General features: G+C 41.0%; 1 protein-coding gene across 2 annotated transcripts in view; it reads right to left on the bottom strand.

The window, feature by feature from the left end:
- Positions 1 to 21,867, bottom strand: part of GARNL3 (GTPase activating Rap/RanGAP domain like 3) — a 759,794-nt gene that overhangs the window by 60,435 nt on the left and 677,492 nt on the right. For both annotated transcript variants that reach the window (XM_069241687.1, XM_069241688.1), the window contains 3 exons: positions 21,104 to 21,178; positions 19,310 to 19,421; positions 13,730 to 13,828 (listed from right to left, as the gene is read on the bottom strand). In XM_069241687.1, coding sequence (XP_069097788.1) covers positions 13,730 to 13,828; positions 19,310 to 19,421; positions 21,104 to 21,178 — 286 coding nt within the window. The remainder of the gene's footprint in view (positions 1 to 13,729; positions 13,829 to 19,309; positions 19,422 to 21,103; positions 21,179 to 21,867) is intronic.

Here is a 21,867-nt window from a genome sequence, read left to right as displayed (position 1 = left end):
ATGAGGAAAAATACGTGCAGGTCCTCAAAAATGGGTGCTGGCGGCCCCCGTCGGCAACCACCGGCACAAATTAAACACTATGCCCAGGCTGGGCTGGAATATGAAGAATAAACAATGCTGTGTAATGAGGATGAACTCATGCGATCCCAGCATTACTGCAACATCCGTTTGTGTCTTCCCCTTATTCATAAAAACAGGACAATATAACTGATGAATATACACAACCATCACAACTGCATGTTGATGCAACACTCCTGGAACAATTTTAATTATTGGAAGCAAAAATAATGTTGACACCACAACAGAGGACACACAACCCTTTCATCACTGACCTCCGAATTGTTTAAAATGTGAGCTAATAACGCTGAATATACATTGAAAAAGAGACCCAAGTAACTCAGTGGTTCCCAACCTTCTGACTTCAGTGGACCTCGACTTTATCATTACTGGAACTCGGGTACCCCCACTGAATCATTATTGGAATCCAGGGACCCCCACTAAATTATTACTAGAAGCTGGGATGTCAGCCTAAACACTGCCGATGATTTCAAGTGCAAAACAATACAAACAATACAGTAACAAGCATTCAGATACATACACAAATGCTAACATTGGATTTAATTTGCAATCAAATATAAATGAAATAAATAAATAATGTAATTTTAATAGAAGGGGTGGTGCTTTTCTAAACTCAATGGAAGCCACACATCGTCCATAACTGCACTGCTTCCACAAGTCAATTTGAGGATACTAATTTCATTTTTAGCCTCCAATTTCACATTTTCTCGACAGTTACAGTATGTTTTAAAATTTTCAAATGCACATTTAGCCATTTTATTTATATACTCTTTATTAATCTGTTAATATTATTTAATTTTCTAAGCAGTCGTGGACCTCCTGAGGATGCAGACCAACAGGGGTCCCCGGACCACAGGTTGGGAACCACTGATGTAACTTACAAACATACAATAAAAGGACTCTGGAATTGGAGGGCACAGATGCTGCTACTCTGCTTGTAGAATTACACTGAACTATAGGAGGTTAAGACCACTCATGCAATATCATTTGGGATAAGGACCAAACTAAGGGCCAGATGTAGCAGGCCTTCTGCGCCTCGCAAACTGCGAAAAACGCAGTTTGCGAGGCGCAAATGGCCAAACGCGATGCACAACCGCAAATTGCAAGTCGGTACCGACTCGCAATTTGAGGCTGCGACTCGCAAATAGGAAGGGCTGTTCCCTTCCTATTTGCGACCGCATCGCCATGCAGAGTTGCTTTGGGACCGCGAATGCGGTCGCAAACCAACTCGCAGTTACCATCCACTTGAAGTGGATGGTAACTCATTCACAAAGGGGAAGGGGTCCCCATGGGACCCCTTCCCCTTTGTGAATACCCCAAAAAATATTTTTTCAGAGCAGGCAGTGGTTCTATGGACCACTGCCTACTCTGAAAAAAACGAAACCAAATGGTTTCGGTATTTTTTCTTTTTGCAGCTCGTTTTCCTTTAAGGAAAACGGGCTGCAAAAAGAAAAAAAAAACTGCTTTTTAAAAAAAGCAGTCACGGACATGGTGGTCTGCTGTCTCCAACAGACCACCATCCCTGTGAGTGCTTAGACTCGCTATGGGGTCGCAAACTGCGACACACCTCATAAATATTCATGAGGTGGGTCTTTGCGACCCCATAGCGAGTCGCAGAAGGTGTCTGAGACACCTTTCTGCATAATATTTTGCGAGTTGCAAATTGCGAGTCGCTGTGACTCGCAATTTGCAACTGGCAAAATATTATTTTGCTACATCTGGCCCTAAGTGGCTTAGTTTTTCAGTAGAGGACATAGGCAGTGGCATAAAAAAAGCACATAGCAGTTTGAGATTTCCTAATAAAGAAACACAAACATTTGCTATTAGGAAATCGCAAACCTAAAACTATGTGCATCTGGCCCTTAGAACCATGTTTAAAATCCTCTAAATTAACGAACAGTGCCTCACTGGTCCTAAAGTGAGCTGTACAATAAAGATAACAGAAAACTGCTCTTCTGACATTTGCAATGTAAGAAATAAGGCCAAGGTTCCCCACCTAATGATGGAATAATAAATCCTTTGTCTAGCTGAAATTCAGAAAGACCCTTTGGTAGGAATAGAGTGCCGGAATTTATACCAAAGAATCAGGCAAAATTCTGATATATGGAGAAGAGCAAACTAGAGAATCTAAAAAAAAACAGACTTCCCTAAAAGGAATTGGCCACTAGGAATATAACTTTGCACGTAAGAAGAACCAGCACAGTGTGCTTAGAAGGTTCAAATATAGGCTGGTGAATAACTCCAAACACCAATGGAAGCTTTCAGGAAGGAACAACTATCTTTCTAAGATAATTGAAAATAAGGAACCCCTTCAGTAACCTTAGCACAAATAACTTTAAGGCTTCTAAACCTCCTCAATGGTTTATGGCTTCCAACTGAAATTTAAGTGTGGCAGCCAGAACTAAATGAAGGCCATCCCAACAGGATCTACAATCCACGTGTAAGGGCACGACAAAGACTGGAACCCTTTAATCAAACACTAAAATTGAAATGATACCCAACGGGGAACATGGGCATTTACTGTAGAAAGGCTTCTAGATTGTTGAACAACAGCTGCAGCATTCTCTAAATAGTCTCAAGCAAAGTAAATCTAGCATTTCAGGTTCCAAATTGCCAATTTCATTCTAAATGGGAGAAGACGACTTTTGCTTGGGAGATTAACAGACATGAAACTAGATGCAGAATCCATGGTGGAGCCCCCACCATTTTGATCAGAAGTGGGAACCAATCACTGCGGGGACAATAATGGCACGCTCTCATTACCAGGGTCTGTCCAATATGATTTTCAGAAGTACTTTAGGACTCAATAAGAATGGTAGGAACACAAATAAGCTGTAGCCACAGCATCTTTCTCACACTGACGACAGATCATAGAACCTATAAAACAGTGTGTTCATGAGAGCAAACAAATCCAGAACTTGATGGCCTAACGTGCTGCACAGTTCCTAGAATACCACTGGATTAATGCATTGTTTGTCTGAAGATAGGAAGATCTGTGCAAAAGGCCTGCCCACAGAATTCCTTGAGTTGAACTATATTTAGAGAAAGAACAGATCCTCCTGAACACCGAAGAATTTGGACTATGAACTATGAAGGACATTTGTTTTTTTTTCTTTGGTGCTACCTATCTATTTAGATATGCTTAGGACCTAGGCCACAATGTTGTCCTTTCTAACCAAGATTGGCCTTTACCATGGATCAAAGGAAAGAGACCCCACATGGCAGCCTTAAGCTTTCTCCAACTAGAGGAATGTTTTTTTCTTCAAAACAGATCATTGACCTTCGGCCTTCTGATTCTGACATGTGGCACACAGTCCCACACAATGGTATCTGCTAGGATGTCACATGCATCTATGATGTACAGTTCCACCCCCTTATTACATTTTATAGTTGGGATCCCATCTCAAAGATGCCTGCAGAAATTGAGGAGCTGGGAAAATCAGATTGTAGTTCTCTGAGTTCAGATGCTAAATTTTAACCAATGTTAAGGAGAGGTCTTATTTATTTATTAAATTTGTTAGGTGCAATACCGATAACAAGGCAATGGGTATCCTGGCATTTAAAACTATATTTTATAATCCATATGAAATCGGGTCTAAGGTACCAAAAACACAGTTGAGGCCATATGATCCTGTACTTTCAGCCAATCCTTCACACCTACCTTTATCAACTCTATAAGGTGAACAGCATAGTTCATAGATGTTGAATTCTCGATTTAGTAAGGAACACTTTTCTCAGAGAAATTTGAAAGTCTGGCCCTATGAATGTCTATGCCTTGGATGAAAATAGAAGTGATTTGTAAAGATTAATGAGTAGACTGGGAGACAGAAGCACAGACCATGCCGTTTTCATATGGATTGTGGCGATCTGAAGTAATATTGATTAACTGGATGTCCAAATAGTGATGAACCAGGATTCCTTCAGAATATAGTTCTACTAGAGGTTCAAGGACTTTGTTGAAGGTCCTTGACTCTACTGTGAGGTCAAAGGGCAGAGCTTTGAACTGAAAGTGGTTGCTGCACATAGCAAATCAGTGGTGGTGAGGTTGCCATATTGGAATACAGAATACATTTCTAGTACACCTATCAAAATGGAATGTCCTGAGAATAAATTAATGGGATTACCTTCTGACATGTCATCATTGTGAAAGATAATGTGGGATCCGTAATTCTAAATTCTTGAGGTCCAGTACCAAAACGGAACCTCCTATCATCTTTGGAAACATGTAGGAAATGGAATAGAACCATGTTCCTTCTTCCTCCTGGGCCACACGTCCCACTGCATCCTGATGAATCCCATCCATCAGTCCTTGACACTTGGATACCAAAGAGCATGAGGATCTTGAAAGAACTGTTTCCTATAGACCTGAATCTAAGAATATGATCCCCACTCCCTGCCACAAGAAGCATGTTTTCTCTTCTTTACAATTTAAAGATTGCTTCAAACTCCAAAAGGGAAGAGAGGATCCAGTGACAGCAGAATGAGATTCAGATTCTTTCTGGATTTATATCTTGTCTCTAGATTGAGACTTGCCTCTGAATGGGTAAGAAAGCATCCTGTATTAGATGCCTGAAAACTATGTCTTCCACCTGATCACCAAATCCCTTTTTACCTTCACATGGCAGGTTCTTGTGGCTGGAATCTGTAAACTATTTCCATACCCAGCTGTTTCATCTGGCAGCAGTAACAGCACTGCTGGTAAAAACGGTTACCCTTAATGAAGTAAAAAGCTACATCAGCTAGAAAATCCACCTGCTACGCCATAACGGGAAGGATTTCTGAGCAGTCCTCCTCATATTGCATATGGGCAAATAGACTAAAAACTTGTTTAACTGACTTAGAGTACGTTGTATATACTCCAGATCTCATTCATAGATTGGCTCCTGAATAAACTCACTTTTTCCAATCGATCAAAGACTGTGGTGTCGTCTACTCCACATTTGCCCACCTCGGTTGGGTAATATGGCATCAAATCTATCAAGCCAAACTCTTGTCCATCAGCCAGGCACATTTTAGACAGAAACAAGGCCATCGCACCTTTTTTGGGATCTTTTCATTATCCAAGTAACACAATCTTCATAATTGTATGCAGTGACATACCAAGGGGGCCATTCACAAAAGCTATTTTGGAGTATGTAAAGTATTACTAGCTTATGTACTTCAAAACGCAATTCATAAACCTCAGCCAGAGATGTCTGCCTCCTCCCTTTCTGATGTAAGGAAGGGATTTACTTAGAAATGTAGCAGGGCCAATATTGAGTGGTGGAAAAATGGATAATAATTACTTCAAAACGGGTAGAGTTAAGAGAAACTGTAGGAGGGGTAGTACAAAACACTTAGATGCATAAGACAAAGCCATTAAAAAATGTCATCTATGCTCGCAAATTGCTCACAGAGGGAATCAAAATCTACAGCTAGAGACTAGGAAAGAATGAATGATATTCTCAAGAGAAGTAAATGGAGGGTTTGCTACTGGGGAGGAAGTAAATATATATAAACATGTAACTTTAGGGGGTGTCTGGAGGTTGATGGATGTGAAAAGTCCACCCAAAATTGTTGCATGCCCTGCTCATCCCATTTAGAGCCTATAGTCATTTATACAATCTAAAGAGTGTGGATGAGACATCTACCATGCCCGGCATCCGCAAAACTCCAAATAATTCCCTTTGTGTGTATTTACAAACCTTCCAAAAAATTTTTCATTCAATTTGGAAATAATTCATTCTAGACTGAGAAAGAAAAGAAACATGTTTATGACACAATGCACAAGTCAAACACTCATACTCCAGCGGTTAGTGTGGCCTGTAGACAATATGCCAGATTATGATGGAGACTGAGTATGCATGACTATCTAAGACTTGTCAGACGTCCACTGTTCCAGTGGGAATTATAGAGTCCCTTGAAAATCAGACATCTACGCATATCATAGGAGGAAACTCATGACATATAGGTCATTGCCTCTATATTCTTCAAGGATAAAGCTCAAACGGAGGGAGTTCATGATAATATTCGCTTGTGCGTGTTGCATACATTGAGAGATTTGAGAAAGAAATAGACTTGCATGTTTGGATTTGTATCAATAAGACCATTCTTTACATTTCTCATAGGTCTGACCTCCGCTTTGGGTGGGAGAAACAGGATCCCATCAAGTTTTCCTAAAAGTAATTTCTGAATTATTCGAGGGGACGACTAATGTAAAGAACATTGCTCATTGCGCTGGGAATGGTTCCCCACAGTCATCACCATTACTCCCTTATAAAAGAAAGCCAGTTCTGTGTCAAAGGAAAGACCCTCGCCTATGACCAGCACTAACAGGCAGCACCATCCAGGGTTAGCACAGCGGTGGGATGGGGAGGTGGTGAAAGAGCAAGTGGCTTTCAGGCTTCCACACAACTATGGGGCTCTGCTAGTGGTACCATTAAAGCTGCTCAACATTGTCCAACCTGTTTTCTGATTTCAGCCGAGAGACGTTTTGTGGATTGCTGCCAAAGCAGATCCATAGCATAAAGTTTTGTCCATCCACAGCTGTAGTAGTATCTTTGACCCAACGTGTTGCTATGAAAATGATATTAACGTTGTTGATTTCATGATCTGAATGCACACAGCAAATTCTGGTATATTACTATCTCTAAGGGCATGTTGTTCTTTGGATGAGGCCAACAGGTGACCGCCCAGAGGATAGCTTTATAAGGCGGCTGAAGATGTCTTAAACAAGTAGTTGTCCAGGATACAGTGAGGGATGCCCTTGACAACTGTATTTGTGCCTCAGTCTGACCTGGAGGAGAGTACTTTGTGCTAAAATCGTCAAGGTAAACCCTGGCAAAGCACCTTGTCATTTGACCCCATACAGTGCCGGATTACCAAATAGGCATAGTAGGCACCGGCCTATGGGCCCCACTCCATTTAGGGGCCCCACAACAATGGATCAAAATGATATTGATTTGATTTTGAAAGAAAGTACTATCAAGTTTACTTAAATTGTTTCCAAAAGATAGAAAAAAAAGGATTCAACTTAAAGAAACGGAAACTTTACATTAAAGATGCTATAGAGAAAATACTGTATTAATGCAATGTACCCATTAACAACTTAAAGTATATACACCATAGGCATCAGATTCACATAACAGTTTGTCAGCTGTCAGTTTGTAAAAATAATCTGTACATACGTGTAATGTTTAGTTTTGTGTAATATTTTTTTATTTTTTATTGTTGGTTGGTAAAATCAAAAACGTATTAGGAGATAATTTGCGAGGGGGGTCCCAGAAATTTCGACTGCCTAGGGGCCTCCACAGGGTTTAAGCCGGCACTGACCCCATAGCAATGCTATTGCAGAATTCAGACTTCACAGGTGGGACTGACGGACACTTTGCACCATCTGAGTTATCTCAGCCGAATCCCACACATCTTGCCTCCTTCTCACCTGTTTTCTCGGGCAGTGTCACAGAGAGTACCAGGCAAAATGTGCATGTGAACAAATCCAAGAGATGCACATTATTTAGAGGCAAAATGACTGAAAAACTATTTGAAAGGTAAAAATGATGGAACTACCCCTGTTCTGTATTCTTTGAAAGGATCAGTTTTCTATCAAACTGTTAAACATTCATGTTTCTGCAGCCGGAATGCCATGAATAACACAGAAGAGCGCATTCAGCACACTCGCCTTTCTTCACACAAGGACACACAGCACGCCAAGCAACGACGCGCAAGGAAAGCATTTTTCATGTCCTTTATGTGAATAAAGCGAGGTTTTTCGTTGTGTTTGAAGTGTTGTGCTTAACTGGTAATAATTGCCTGCTTTGTAATTTCGCACAAGCCAGCAGTTCCCTGCAATCAAGTGAATTCAGCACAAGTGCACTGTACATAATGGTGTTTTTCAATAGCCCCGATGTGGGATCTGTACACAGCGCCCATTCTCATCCAACGTTTGCTCCCCAGCCACTCACCTTGTGATTCCTTTAGGTTTTCTTTCATCCAGGAATGAGGTTCCCAAGCCCACAGTTCTTGCTCTGCACACATGGGAAATGCTCTCGTTCAATGTTAATTGAAACTAAGGGGCATATTTACAAGGCCCTACAGCCACCAGAGCGTCACTTTTTGTGATGCTCCACTGCCGCTGTGCATTGCTCTATATTTACAGGCGGTGTTAAGCCACTTCTTGTGGCTTAATGCCGCCTTGTAAATATGGGCCCCTCCGATGCAGTTTTCCTAGTCAGAGAGGCGTGCACTGGGTATTGCTGTGGGCGTTCCACTGCAACGCACATTGCTTTGACGCTGCCTCAGATGTACGAGAAATCGGCACAGCGCAACGAGGAGGAACGCTTTTATTTCTCCTCGTTTTTTCTTTTTCTATGTGTGTTGCATTCTACAGCACACATAAAAAGAGCAAATCGTCATGAATGATTATTTATGTGCAAGAAGGTGTTCTTTCCTGCACATAAACAATTACTCAATAATGACAACTTGCTATTATTGTGTGTGCTGCATTTTGCAGTACACATACAAGTGCCAAGTTGCCATTGTAGATTGTTTATGTGCAGAAAGGGACATTCACGCCGTTCAATGCAGACACCCTTGCACTATAGTGCAAGGATGCCTGCGTTGGCACTGGTAACTAAATTTAGTGCCATCGCTGGGGGAAACACACGGGTGCACAGCATTTGTGTAAATACGGCACATCCCTGCATTTCAGAAGTGACGACAGTGGAGCTCTGCCAGTTTTGGTTGCAGCAATGCACTGCTCCACTTCGGTATAAATATGCCCCTAAAAGTGGTGAGTGGGACAGTTATCTTAATCTCGGGCACTTCTGCTTCCTATGGGCCGCATTCTATTCCATCATTTTTGTGCTCCTACAAACAGAAACCTACCATTTGCAAGCAGGACTTACTCGTGCTCCAGATGAAACAATTCAGCCTGATTTAATAGGCCATGGCCCCTCCAAATGCACATGCAAGCTGCCAGTTTCAGTCTTGATGAACTTCATCTATGAGGCGGAGCTTGAGTTCCCTCACCCATGCCATAGTGGCCTCCAGTACCCATCTGAGGATATAGTCATCACACTCACAAACAATTAAAGACACTGCAACCACTGAGTTGTCACAATGAAGACAAAATGTCAAATGTGGGGAAAGGGAACTCATGTCTGAAAATGTGATTTTCCTGAATGTGACATTACACCCATCAAGCAAATCCTGATAGTAGGGTATGCCTGTAAAGTGAGCACGGAGATAGGTTTTCTAACCCGTAGCGGCCACTCACTCCATGTTCTACTCACAGATTATTGAAAAAACATGGTGCAATCACAACCGAGGATGAGTCTAAAACTGTGAGTCATAGCAAGTAATTAAAGTATGTTGAACAGTTATATAGCGCACACTATGCTGAATCATCTCTGTGCACTGAGGTTCCCAATGAAGTGGGTCATTCAGAACAAAAGGTGCTTCTGGGGAACAATGGAGATATACTTCCTCACCATCTAGTACAGGCAATGGACACTTTGGTCTCCATCACCACGTGGAAGACAACTTGCTTTGCTGAGTCAAATGGAGAGGGCAAGAATGTGGCATATCTTTTAAGATACGCCACATTCCTGCTTCCCTCTGCGTTAGCACATTTGAGATTGTCAAGCGTCAACACAGGCACCCTTGCATCATTGTGCAAAAGTGTCTATGTTACAGCCAGGATTGTTTTTGTCAAGGATGGGACACCTCCCTGCACAAAAACAACCCCCTGAGGCTTTCTCTCTTTCTGTGGGTGCTGCAGAATACATCACAGGTAGAAAGAGCAAAAACAAGAAAAATAACTGTTCCCCTTGGAAGGTGTACTATTTTGAAGCATGCTAAGGCTTTCTTGTGCCAGTAAATGTGGGAATGTGCCAAAAACCATGGGTGGATGCTTAGGAACACCTATGCTCCACTCATGGAAAGCCTTCCCAGGGCAGAGTAACACAAGATAGCAACTTGCGCTGCTTTGTGTTACTCCAGATTTACTATGCCATTCAGAGCCACATAAGGTGGTATAGTAAATCTGATTTAAGTGCTTGCATTGCCCTTGATAAATCTGGCCCTAGATGTACAGGGAGCACTAAAACAAAGAGGGAAAGGCATCCTACCCACAAGGTGAGCTTTCCTCCACCGTGGATTCACAGGAATATGGATATCAGATTTCAGTGCTCAGAATGAAACTCTCACCAGATGTTGCTAAGGTTACTTTGTAATAAAAATAGGGGTATGCTTGTTTAGGGTAGCTCAGAAGTGGAGAACATAAGGCTTTGAAACAGCACCAACTAAAATCCAGAATTCACTACCCATATTGCCTTGCTGGAACCCAATGGGTTTTGCAGTATTTCTCAAATCTAAAGGCTTTTCAAGATTTACAAAAGATGAGAACAACCTAAGGTATGGATCAAACGCCTAATGGAACACTTTTTCACAGTTGACTAGCCATCTACAAATGTTACCACTGTTTTACACCCCCTATACTACTCTAGAAAGAGACTAGTACAGAGAGTATGCTAATCATTCTGGACTTGCTCTAATATCAACAATCCAGTATGAACTGCCAGGCCAGGTACACTCCAAAAAAACAGAACACATGCAACTTAAAAACAGTCTATGTCTACTTAGCCCCTGTCAATCAATCAATCAATCAATCAAGATTTGTAAAATGTGGCTAATCACCCAACAGGGTTCCCAGGCGCTTGCAGGTCCCTGAGAAAGCAGTGAAATGAGGGGAAGCAAGGAGAAGGCCCACTAAAAAAAGGAAGTAAGGCAAGCAACAACTAAAGTGCTAGAAAGATAAGCAACCAAGAAAGTATTTCTTGAGGCGTCTACAGTAATGAATGAAGTAATTTTTTTTAGATTAGTTAAAGACATTAACATAAAGATGAAATACTCAAAATGGTTAATGCAACTGTCAGGTAAGGGATAAAGCTCGGGCCAAGGGCTAGGTAAGTGTTGGGATGGGAGTAAGGGTTAGGGTAACCGTAAGGGTTTGTATTAAGGGCCAACTTAGAGTAACCATCAGGGTTAGAAATCAGTGTAGGGTTAACTAGAGTTTTGGAGACAGTGAAAGAAATGCATTTTTATAGCAAGACTATTTGTTTTAACTCTTTAGTTTTAGCAGTTTATCTGAAAAAACTGACCTTCTGCTGCCTTTGTGGAAGATTCTCTATAAAGGTATTTCTTTATACTTTTTATGGAAAACATATCCAGATCAGGTCCACCTGATATTCGTGGAGATTTGCTTTATTGCAGCTTAAGGTTCGTCCCACTCATCTTTACCACTCACTGTAAATAATCATCTACTGTGTGAAGACTCTGATATATTTTTAGATTAAGTTAATTGCAAAATACTACAGGGTACTTGCTTAACATTAGAAATTGTCTAGGACAGGGGTCTCCAACCTTTTCAGTAGTGAGAGTTACTTCTGATTAGTGAAAACCATTGTGAGCTACCGAAGGCTACGTAACTCACACATTATTACCAGACACTCCCAAAACAAACTTCCTTGACCTTAAGCCTAATGTTCATACAGCCAGATGTTATAGTTTGAACAAAATACTTTTACTAGGGGCACTATGACAGGGCTGGCATGTGTGTCAGTGAGAGCGTGGACTTTGGGGATGTACGAACAAGAGAGCATATGAATGAGTTATACGTGTATGTGTAGTGAGAGCCAGTGTCATATGTACTTGTGGCACAGGGCATACCTTTCGCCATATGTGGCACCGTTACAAGTATAACACAAACATACAACAATGTTTTTAAATGGGCGGACGTTAAAGTGCAAAAATGTTCATAATGTGGAACATTTGTCTGCATTTTAAATTTCTCCCATTTAAAAACTGATTGTATTTACAGTTATAAATATTCCATAGTGTTCTAATGGCCTCTGGGAGCAAGAGGCCTGCTATTTGTAAATGCAACACTTTGAAAAATAATTTAAGAAAATGAAAATGAAAAGTTAACTTAAAAATAAGGTAACTTTTCATTTTCATTTTCTCCGATTTAAAAGCATTGCAAAACATTTTTCTGTTCTCACTTCCAACACTGAGTTGACAAGGGCTGTTTTTTTAAAGAGTTAAATAAATTAGTGCTTCAATTCTTCAACTCTGTCACCTAGGTCATAAAACTGACTCCAGCAGACTCCTTATCAGGCCCTGCTACCTGCAGCCTGGTGATATTAATGTAAAATAAACACAGCCTTCCCTTAACTTTTAAAGAAAAAATGGGACCTTGTGTTTATTTAAAAAATAACTCTAGGCTGTGAGCTACTCAGAAGTGGTCTGGGAGCTACTGGTAGCTCCCGATCGACTGGTTGGAGACACCAGGCCTAGACCATAACTATTACTCAAGGTTTAGTTTTTCATGTAGTAACCATAAGGCAATGTAAAACGAGATTGTAATGTGAAACCCAGAAGTAAAAACGCTTCCTTCAGTACTAACCTTACCACATGGGTTATCCCTGATGCAGAAAGAAGGAGACCTGAACTGGATGCCACATTCAGACCCAACTCTCCAACCTTATTTAATTCAGAGGTCAAAGGAATGACCCTCCACCTTTTCATTTGTTGCAAGGTCTTACTGTCCTTCAAATATGCCAACCACGCGGAGGCAGGAAAATCTGTGATAACAACATGGTTGTTTGGTGTGGTGTAATGTGGCCCACAAAAAGATTGTTGACAGTTCAACAAACGGGAAATGAAGACGAGCATTAAACTTGAAAAAAACCTTCAAACCCAAATCTTAAACGGATTTATTTGCCTTCAGGTGAAATTGAGGTTTCATTTTGAATCGATTTTTTTAAACAGGAGCCCAGGATACTTGCTAGGTTAGATTTCTATTACAATCAATAGGGTCTTCATCTCTCCCAAAATGTGAAGAACTAAGGGTCCTAATACCTTCCACACTGAAAAGAAACAGAACACAAGTCACAGCATACAAGTTATTTTTCTCCCACTCTCCAAATTCACTCTATTACCCACTGAAGCATATTAGTATATCCTAATGGATTCTTATCTTTCAACTTTATCAAGTAGACAATTTTATATCTACTAACCCTACTCGCAAGATCCTATTCCTCACATAGATGTACTGGCTTTTGAAATAATCACTTGGCCACAAGGTAAGGGTGATATAATAATCTTAGGATATATTTTATTACAAATATGTCCTGCTTGCCATCTGAGAAATTCTACAAAACTTCTGGCAGCCGCCAAGGGGGGAGTGCTACCATGCCTCAGTCAATAAAACTTTATGAATTTACCAGAGTGAGGGAGTGCCAGATAATAGGGCAGGATGAACCCCAACAAGTAATTCACTTGTTATCTCTGTATAGTTAGGTTGTAAGCAAATCCTTAAGCTAAAATGCTCTAACATAACAAATTAACAGCACAAATAAAGACTGCAGTGCTTTAGTAAGGTGAAAACGTTCCACACCACCATCAAGCAGTCATCTGGGGCTTCATTTCTAAGAGATCTTGATTTAATGGTACACTTGTAGAGACACTTTAATAAATAGCTCTCTTGGTGATAAGATAAAATATTGCTCATACCAATGGTAACAAAATACAAAAGAGCAAGGCCAACAATTAACTGAGTTTGTTAAACCTAGAAAAGAACTCAGACTCTTTTGCACATGTGCCTACTCACCTTTATCTGTTCTGGCCAGTACAAGGTCCAGGGCTTCGAGAACGTGTATCTGCTTTACCTGGAACGTTTTGTCAAATACAGGTATTGATGGCTGTCCATCTGAAAGAAGAACATATTTTAGCAACTTATCAGCAATACAGCCTCTAGAACCTGCAATCAGAGTCTTCCTTTCTTGGTAGGATTAAAGCTAATGTACATTTCCCATTGTCGACTCAGCTGCTATGAAACAGAATTGTGTTTACTCTACTGACAAGCTTCCTATTTGAAGGCATTATTGGAAAATAAAGAGCATTTGGAGTACACATTTATAATGGTAGGGCATGGGAAAGAGGCACAAGTTATATTCCAATTGCTCCTTTAATTGCACTTTCATCATGAAGCAAATTTGGTGTCAATCGAACAAAAGACACCTAATGCATAATTTTTTAATTGCTGATTTTGGGCAGTTAAGCAGCATACCAGGTTAATCAGATGTATTTTTAGAATGCTGTATCTTTAAGTATGTATTTTGACCCTTTTGCATCTTCATGTCACTGAACTGTCCTAACACATTTTTTCATTTTAAGTATCACCCCACAAAAATACTGTATACAAAATATTGACACTACAACTTTACTCACAAAACATGTTTTTTGTTATTTAGTGTAAATACGTTCAGCCATGTTTGAGTAATAAGCATTTAAATAAATGATCAAGTTGACATAAAGGGGTTAATGCTAGTAACAAGTTAGAGATGTCTTGACTATTGCTGGGCCAATATACGCTGTTTGGTTCATACAAAGTGGATGGGTGGATCCTGATTGGCTGCCACAACAAGGAGAATATCTAAGAGAGAACTTGGTTACATACAATATCTAGGGGGATACTCTATGAAGTACCATAGTAACGGTGCAGGGAAGGCAGTACCGTGGTACTGAAAATAAATTATCATAAAATGTTCATGCTCCAGGCCATACACAATAGGAGTTGCCGCTTGCAGTGAGTTGAGGGAAAACAACCCACTACTTTACATGGATGAAGGCTGTGCACAGTGGGCGGTTGGGCTCCCATGAGGTGTGAGCACATGTGGGAGGTTGAGAATCCATGGGAAGTTGGGTGCCCACAGGGGTTGGTGTAGAGCTTGGCTGGAGACCATGTGGCCAACCCTGGGACTGTGGTACCAACTTTGAATGCGATAAAAAAAATGACAGAAGTTCACTGGAAATCAAAAGTTTAAAGTGATGCTATAGTTAAGTGTTGAAATCAGTATTGTGTCATCAATGATGCCATTTAACATGTCATGAGTGATGTAATATGCAAGGTCATAAGCAACACATGACAGACATGCAAGTTATAGTTAGTTTACTAAACTATAATTGTTAAATTTTAGTGTTTTAAAATGTTAATTAAAATCTAATTTTAACACCTAACTATAATGTCAGTTTAATCCTTGTTTTTAGTGAATGCACACATGTGTGTGTATGTAAGTATAGATAGATAAATGCAGAGTTAGAAATACCTTCCTAATATGGTATATTCAATATTCTGGATATTCTGGCTCAGATTTCTTTGTAGGATGATGAGAGCCAGCTTCCACACTGGAAATATGGGCTTGGACATTGGGGGAGTATACAGCACTCCAAGGCAGATACGGAATTCTCAAATGCCATTTTCAACAATTTTTATTTTGCTGCCCCAGTCCCATTAGGATCAGCAATAAAGGGGATCATTGGCAAAGTGAATAGGTATAGCTTGTATTTTGAGTCCTGACTAAAACATTAGAGTGTGTTGCTGTGAAAAATGAAAACAAAAAAAATATTATTTTTTGTATACCAGGGGGCATATTTATACTCCGTTTGCGCCGAATTTGCGTCGTTTTTTTCGACGCAAATTCGGCGCAAAACTAACGCCATATTTATACTTTGGCGTTAGACGCGTCTAGCGCCAAAGTATGAGGAATGAGCGTCATTTTTTTGCGAGAACGCCTTCCTTGCGTTAATGAGATGCAAGGTAGGCGTTCCCGTCTAAAAAAATGACTGCGACGCAAATGCGTCGTATTTATACTCCCGGGCAAAAATCACGCCCGGGAGTGGGCGGGGCAAAAAACCCCGCATTTGCGCCTCTTTTTAACGCCTGGGTCAGGGCAGGCGTTAAGGGACCTGTGGGCTCAAAATGAGCCCACAGCTGCCCTCCCATGCCCCCAGGGACCCCCCTTGCCACCCTTGCCCACCCCAGGAGGACACCCAAGGATGGAGGGACCCATCCCAGGGACATTCAGGTAAGTTCAGGTAAGTATAATGTATTTAAAAAAAAAAAAAAAAATTGGCATAGGGGGGCCTGATTTGTGCCCCCCTACATGCCACAATGCCCAATGGCCATGCCCAGGGGACATAAGTCCCCTGGGCATGGCCATTGGGCAAGGGGGCATGACTCCTGTCTTTACTAAGACAGGAGTCATGTAAATGGCGTCTGGGCGTCGTTAAAAATGGCGCAAATCGGGTTAAGACGATTTTTTTGCCTCAACCTGACTTGCCCCATTTTAAGACGCCCTAACGCCATTTTCCCCCAACGCCGGCGCTGCCTGGTGTACGTGGTTTTTTTCCACGCACACCAGGCAGCGCCGGTCTGCTAGCGCCGGTTAACGCCATTCAATAAATACGGCGCCCGCATGGCGCTTCAGAATGGCGTTAGCCGGCGCTAATTTTTTGACGCAAAACTGCGTTAGCGCAGTTTTGCGTCAAAAAGTATAAATATGGGCCCTGGTATCTATGAGAGAAAGGATTTAATGCATGCTGATTCAGTGCACTTTTGAGATGTAGACTAGTCACTCCTGCATTGCATTGTAAACACTCTAGGGGAGATGGAGGGGTACATTAAGGAGCCATTAGCATAAGGTGAGAGAGAAAAACACTGCATTGGGTGTATTTGAAGCCCTCTATATACTTAAAAGGATGGCTAACAACATGTGGTGAAGCACATTGCAGCCTATGCAGTCTCCATTTTAGATTGCACATTTCAGCGTGGCATCTTTTCTGATGGTGACCTTTTTACATGGTTTTACACTCATTCGATAATGTACTGAGAAGACACTGCACATGCAGCCTATTACTTGTAAGTGTTGCTGCCATGAAGTCTGTACACTCCGTCCAAGGCTATCCACACAGAATGTGATGCCCTTGAATCATTATGGTTCAGTGGCGACAGTTCTGAAATTGCAGAGAAATCATCCCATCAGCTCTGCATCTCTGACACAGTGCAATATGAACAGTGCTTTCATTATATGAACTGCCTCTGTGCTACATTCGGCAGAAAAGCACTTCTGCTGGAATTATCTGGAACGCGGTGCACTGTGACCAAGATGCAGCCCTGCAGACTCTGACCTCCACCCTGCAAAGGACGATAGCCTACACTACATCAGACCGGCTTCCAGTCTTCTTGGTACATCTTACTCAGGTATGGGGGGTTAGGCTATCCCAATTGATCTGGCAGAGAGTATGCTCAATATCCCCTCAATAATATAGGTAGTAATTTGTATGAACAGTATAAGAAATGGGTCATGCAGACAGCTATGCTGTCAAGCCAGGCCTAAAAGCAATGTTTTGTGAATGTAAATGTAGTGTAAATCCAGTGATGGAGGTCTACTGTTCCTTGCAATACCTACATGTACATTTTACAAGCATTTGGGGATTCACAAGCAGAATACCTGCCCCCATAATATTACCGGGGAAAGGATTGTGCAAATCCGTGTTTGCTCTGTGATAGATATTTATCTCTAAAGCAACTCAGATATAGTCTTGGGTCACATCTGCAATGTCACCTGAGGTTAGCAAAATAGACCCTTAGTTATTTAATTTCTCTTCATTAATTTTAGATTTTCCTAAATGCTTAACATAACTTACAAAATGTGGTGCAATGGTTTAGCAACTATAAAAAGTAAAATGGCTGAAATACATAATAGGAGGTATACAGAGACAAGAAGCAGAAACGAGAAAGTAAATAGCTAATAATTGATGCCTAATGCTAGATTTAAAATAATGATGTGTACCAAATGAGTTATTTTTGGCGCCAACACCGATTTTGCATTTTTAAATACAAAGATGGTCTTTGAAAGATGGAGAAAAGAAGATGCTAAAATGCACTCAATCCACATAACTGCATGATCCTACATACATCAGCTTGGTGGTAAGTGGAGACTACACAGAAGCAAAACTGAAATACCATGTGTGATCTTGATGATTAAGAAACTTGTGGCTGCATGCTTTCCCTGGAGTAACGGCTGTCAGTACACTTTGGTCATATTGTGATATATTTCCTGGACAGACTCAGCAGAAAGCCGTATTATGAGTTTCAGTTCATGAACAAGTGTGTGGAGAAATAGCAAGTGTTAGAAAATAAGATTAAAAGCAAAGTAAACTACCCTTTGACCATAAAAATAATCCTAAAAGTACCTTCCGATACAATCAGTGAAATTATGAAAAAGAGGCAACATGTGATGACACCAATGTCGGACATATCCTAATGGAAATGAAAAGAAGCCTTCAATTGATTGACAGGAAAATAGGTAACCTCAACCTACATTTTGATTAGCTGAAAGAGTGACGTGCTAAGCAACACACCTAGTTAGCTGTGCTTGAGTGCAGTGTTTCAGATATCAGAGATGACGCTGTCACAACAGCTAAGAGAATTCAACCTACATGGAAGGAAGTTTTTGAGGTAAAGTCAAAAAATGAGGATTTGGAGGCTTGCTCCAGAAGGGATAACATCAGAATACAAAGCCTGCCTGAATACTCTGTGAACGGCAAACTTGAAATATTCTTTTAGATCCTACTTTTGGATTTGATGTTGTTTACCTGCGTTTCCGATCTATTTGTGCCATAACGAGTGCACAAAATATAGCTATAAGATTTCCTCCTTTGTACATTATAGCCAAACTGTGGAGATTAGGACATGGGACTCCGGTTGGCTAGGGAGAAGTGACATCACAATGCTAAGGCTCATTGATTGCAATATACCTAGTCTTCAATGCTGCAGTCCAGAAAATGAGAACAATAATCATTGCAGCCAAAAAACTATTGAAATAACAGCAAATTACAGCAAAACTCAAAATACATTTAGATGAAAAGTTGGTTGTGTTGATGGAGGCTAAAGTAGTTGTAGCAGTTATTAGGAAACCCCGTGGAAAGCACAAGAACAGGCATACAACAAGCAGCGATAAAGGCAATGCAGCCATGTCTTCAGTGGGAGCAGGAAACATCATCGATAAAGACTAAGTAGTAAGTTGCTGAGTGGTCTGTATTTCCCTTTTATACAAGTGTAGATAGCATTAGTTTTCTCTATTTCACATGAAATGAGTGATGTATGGACATTGCAATACCTCTAGTGACAGACACAAATGTATGCACACAACACAGCAACTGTTTTCAGAGTTATTAGTGAAACAGGTATCCATGTTAGGTTTTCACCTTCTTTTTTATCAAACGCAGTTCCTTGCCACATCAATCGTACAGTGCCTTGGACTCCTATTTCTCAGTGTGACACATTAAAATTCATTCTATCTAATTATTCAGGTCTATATGTTAATACTAGCAGTTACTCACTGACCATCTACCAGCAAGATCCCAGCGTCTGTAGAAACCAGCAAAGACTGCCCCCAAGAATCACCAGAGATAGCTTCATGGGGGAAATTACTGATGAAGCATTGAGATTCCCAGGGCTTGAAGAGAAGGAAAAACATGACAAAACAAAATGAAAAGTACAACCTCATATACAGGTAAAGAAAATGAACAACATAATCATGCCTACAGGGTAATATCCCATTACAGTACCAGTTATTTGGATTCGCTCCCTCTCTTGCCTGCCTCTCACGCAACATGATTGCCCCGCTTATGTCCCACATCTTCCTATTTCCTGGTACTTTTGCTCATTTCCTTCATATTCATCACTTTATATCTATCAAGTGTTTTCATCATTTTCTTACCCCTCTTCTTTCTATCATACTGTGGTTCTTCCATTCATCACTCCATCTCACTGCATCTTCCCTCGCGTTTCTCACTTTTGTAGATTTATGAAGCATAAGTAAGTTATAAACCACCTGAGCATGGTAAGAAGAGAGGAGAGTTGCTGTTGCTGGGGTTGTGGGGTGGAGCAAAGCCAAACAAGACCTGTGTGTGTATGTAGGGCGGGGGCTGGGGGTCATGTGACAGGAGGTTGAGGTTGGAAGTGACAATTCTTCGAGTAACTCAATGACCACGTCAACAGAAAATTGAGAGGCATTGCTGGAAGAGAATGATCTTGAGTTCTTTCATGAAGCAAAGGAAGTCTAGTGCCTGATGGATTTAAATAGATTTGGTGGAAGAAATTCCTATGCAGAAAGCTCAGTGTTTCCATTTTAGCTGTTTTTTTCGGCCCACCAACCAGAATTGGACCTGATCCGCTGCTCGGTGGGTGGAAAAAAACTAAAAAGTGACAATTGGGCCAATGTACTCACCTTAATGCAAACTGCATTAAGGCAAATAGCCTGCCCCGCCCCCTGACAGTGCACCACAAAGCACCTTCCTGAGCAGGGAGGTCTGTGTGAAGTGCCTATCTGTAGGGTCCCCTTGACAGGCAGGCACTATATTCAAACTCACTTGCTGGGAAAATGTTTTGAAGCACACTGCCAGGAGCTGATTGCAATTAACTTAATATAATTATCATTATGTTTATTACAATGGCCTGACCATGACAATGATGGCTGGCATAAGGATTCCTAGTTCTTGCATTACTCAATGCCCAGATTGTGAAATTCTTGTTTTAGGGCTCTTTGCCTACATTCCTCACCTTTAACAGTTTGAGACAGGTAAACGCAGAAGTAGTGAAATTGACCCCAGTTTTGCACCTACCTACAATGGATGGAAAAACAGGAAATTCGCCCATCCCTAACTTATACTGTGATGGAGCTCATATCTTTGGGATGTAGAAAAGGAAGGCCTGGTATCTTGCCTTTGTTTTCCTGTCATTCTTTATATCTAGACTGGAAAAGTTCCTTCACATGTTCTTCTCATATCTTCCCTCTTCCACTTCCTTGTATGACTTCTGTTTATTTTTTCACTCGTCCCACCACATCTCCTTGTATCACTATACAGCATAATCTCTCTCTCTCTCTCTCTCTCTCTCTCTCTCTCTCTCTCTCTCTCTCTCTCTCTCTCAATCTCTCTCTCTCTTTCTTTCACTCTTAACTTCTCACTTCCACTCAACCCACCTCTCACCCCCTTTAAAGGTCCCTTCATTAGACATTCAAAAAGAGTTCCATTTTAGGATCAAAAAAATGTTTGACCTCTAGTTGAAATACAGTGTGGCAAAGGGCAGCTAAAATGGCATGGTTTGATGTAATGAACGTAACGAAAGAGCACTCACCTCTTTTCTGCAGAGACCTGTCGTGGCTAAGCTTGTAGGAGCATCTCCTCGCACAATGGTTTTCAGTTTCAGTGCCTAAAGGAGATCATTTTGTGAAGGAGAGGGTAAATTCACTGATAAAAAGCAAATGCACTCCAAAGGCAAAACCAGGAAACAGCAACCCAGCCTATCACCATTAAGATAGTATATTTAAAAATATTAAACCCCCTCCCTTTTATTAATACTGAATTATTATAATGATACGAGAGAGGCAAAATGTGTGTAACAAAATAAGTGTAGCCTTTTGTTCATGAATTATAAGTTATTGAGGGAACTTGTGAGGAGACAGCTCTGTAGTGGCATCATCATGATAGACTGGCTTACCTGGCTACAAGAGGAGGGTCTTCAAGTTATGACATTCCATGACTATGAAATGACAGGAGTCACCTACTTGAGTGTTTGAGGAGCAGGAGCCTGTGGGCTCTCTTTTCCCCTGGCCATATTAACAACAATAACTGTGCTAAAACAACACTTTAACCATGCTGAGACAATTCCAGCAGGTGATAAAATATCTCAGAAGTGATGTGGATTGCCCAGGAAAGAGCCACTTTCCACCAGGCTTGTAGGTAACCTCAAGAGAGAGGTGCAAATTACAGGAACATGATCCCTCTTGCTGCGTTTGAAACAACAGGTAGAATAATCCTGAGTCAGTGTGTGATGCTCTCTCACTATTATCCCTTGATAGAGTTTCTAATGCTTTAAACATTCCTTTGTAATAAAAGATG

This window comes from Pleurodeles waltl, chromosome 6 (genome assembly GCF_031143425.1).
Source record: "Pleurodeles waltl isolate 20211129_DDA chromosome 6, aPleWal1.hap1.20221129, whole genome shotgun sequence".
Classification (NCBI taxonomy): Eukaryota; Metazoa; Chordata; class Amphibia; order Caudata; family Salamandridae; genus Pleurodeles; species Pleurodeles waltl.
Note: the sequence above shows the minus strand (reverse complement) of the source record. Positions and strands in the feature narration are given on the sequence as shown.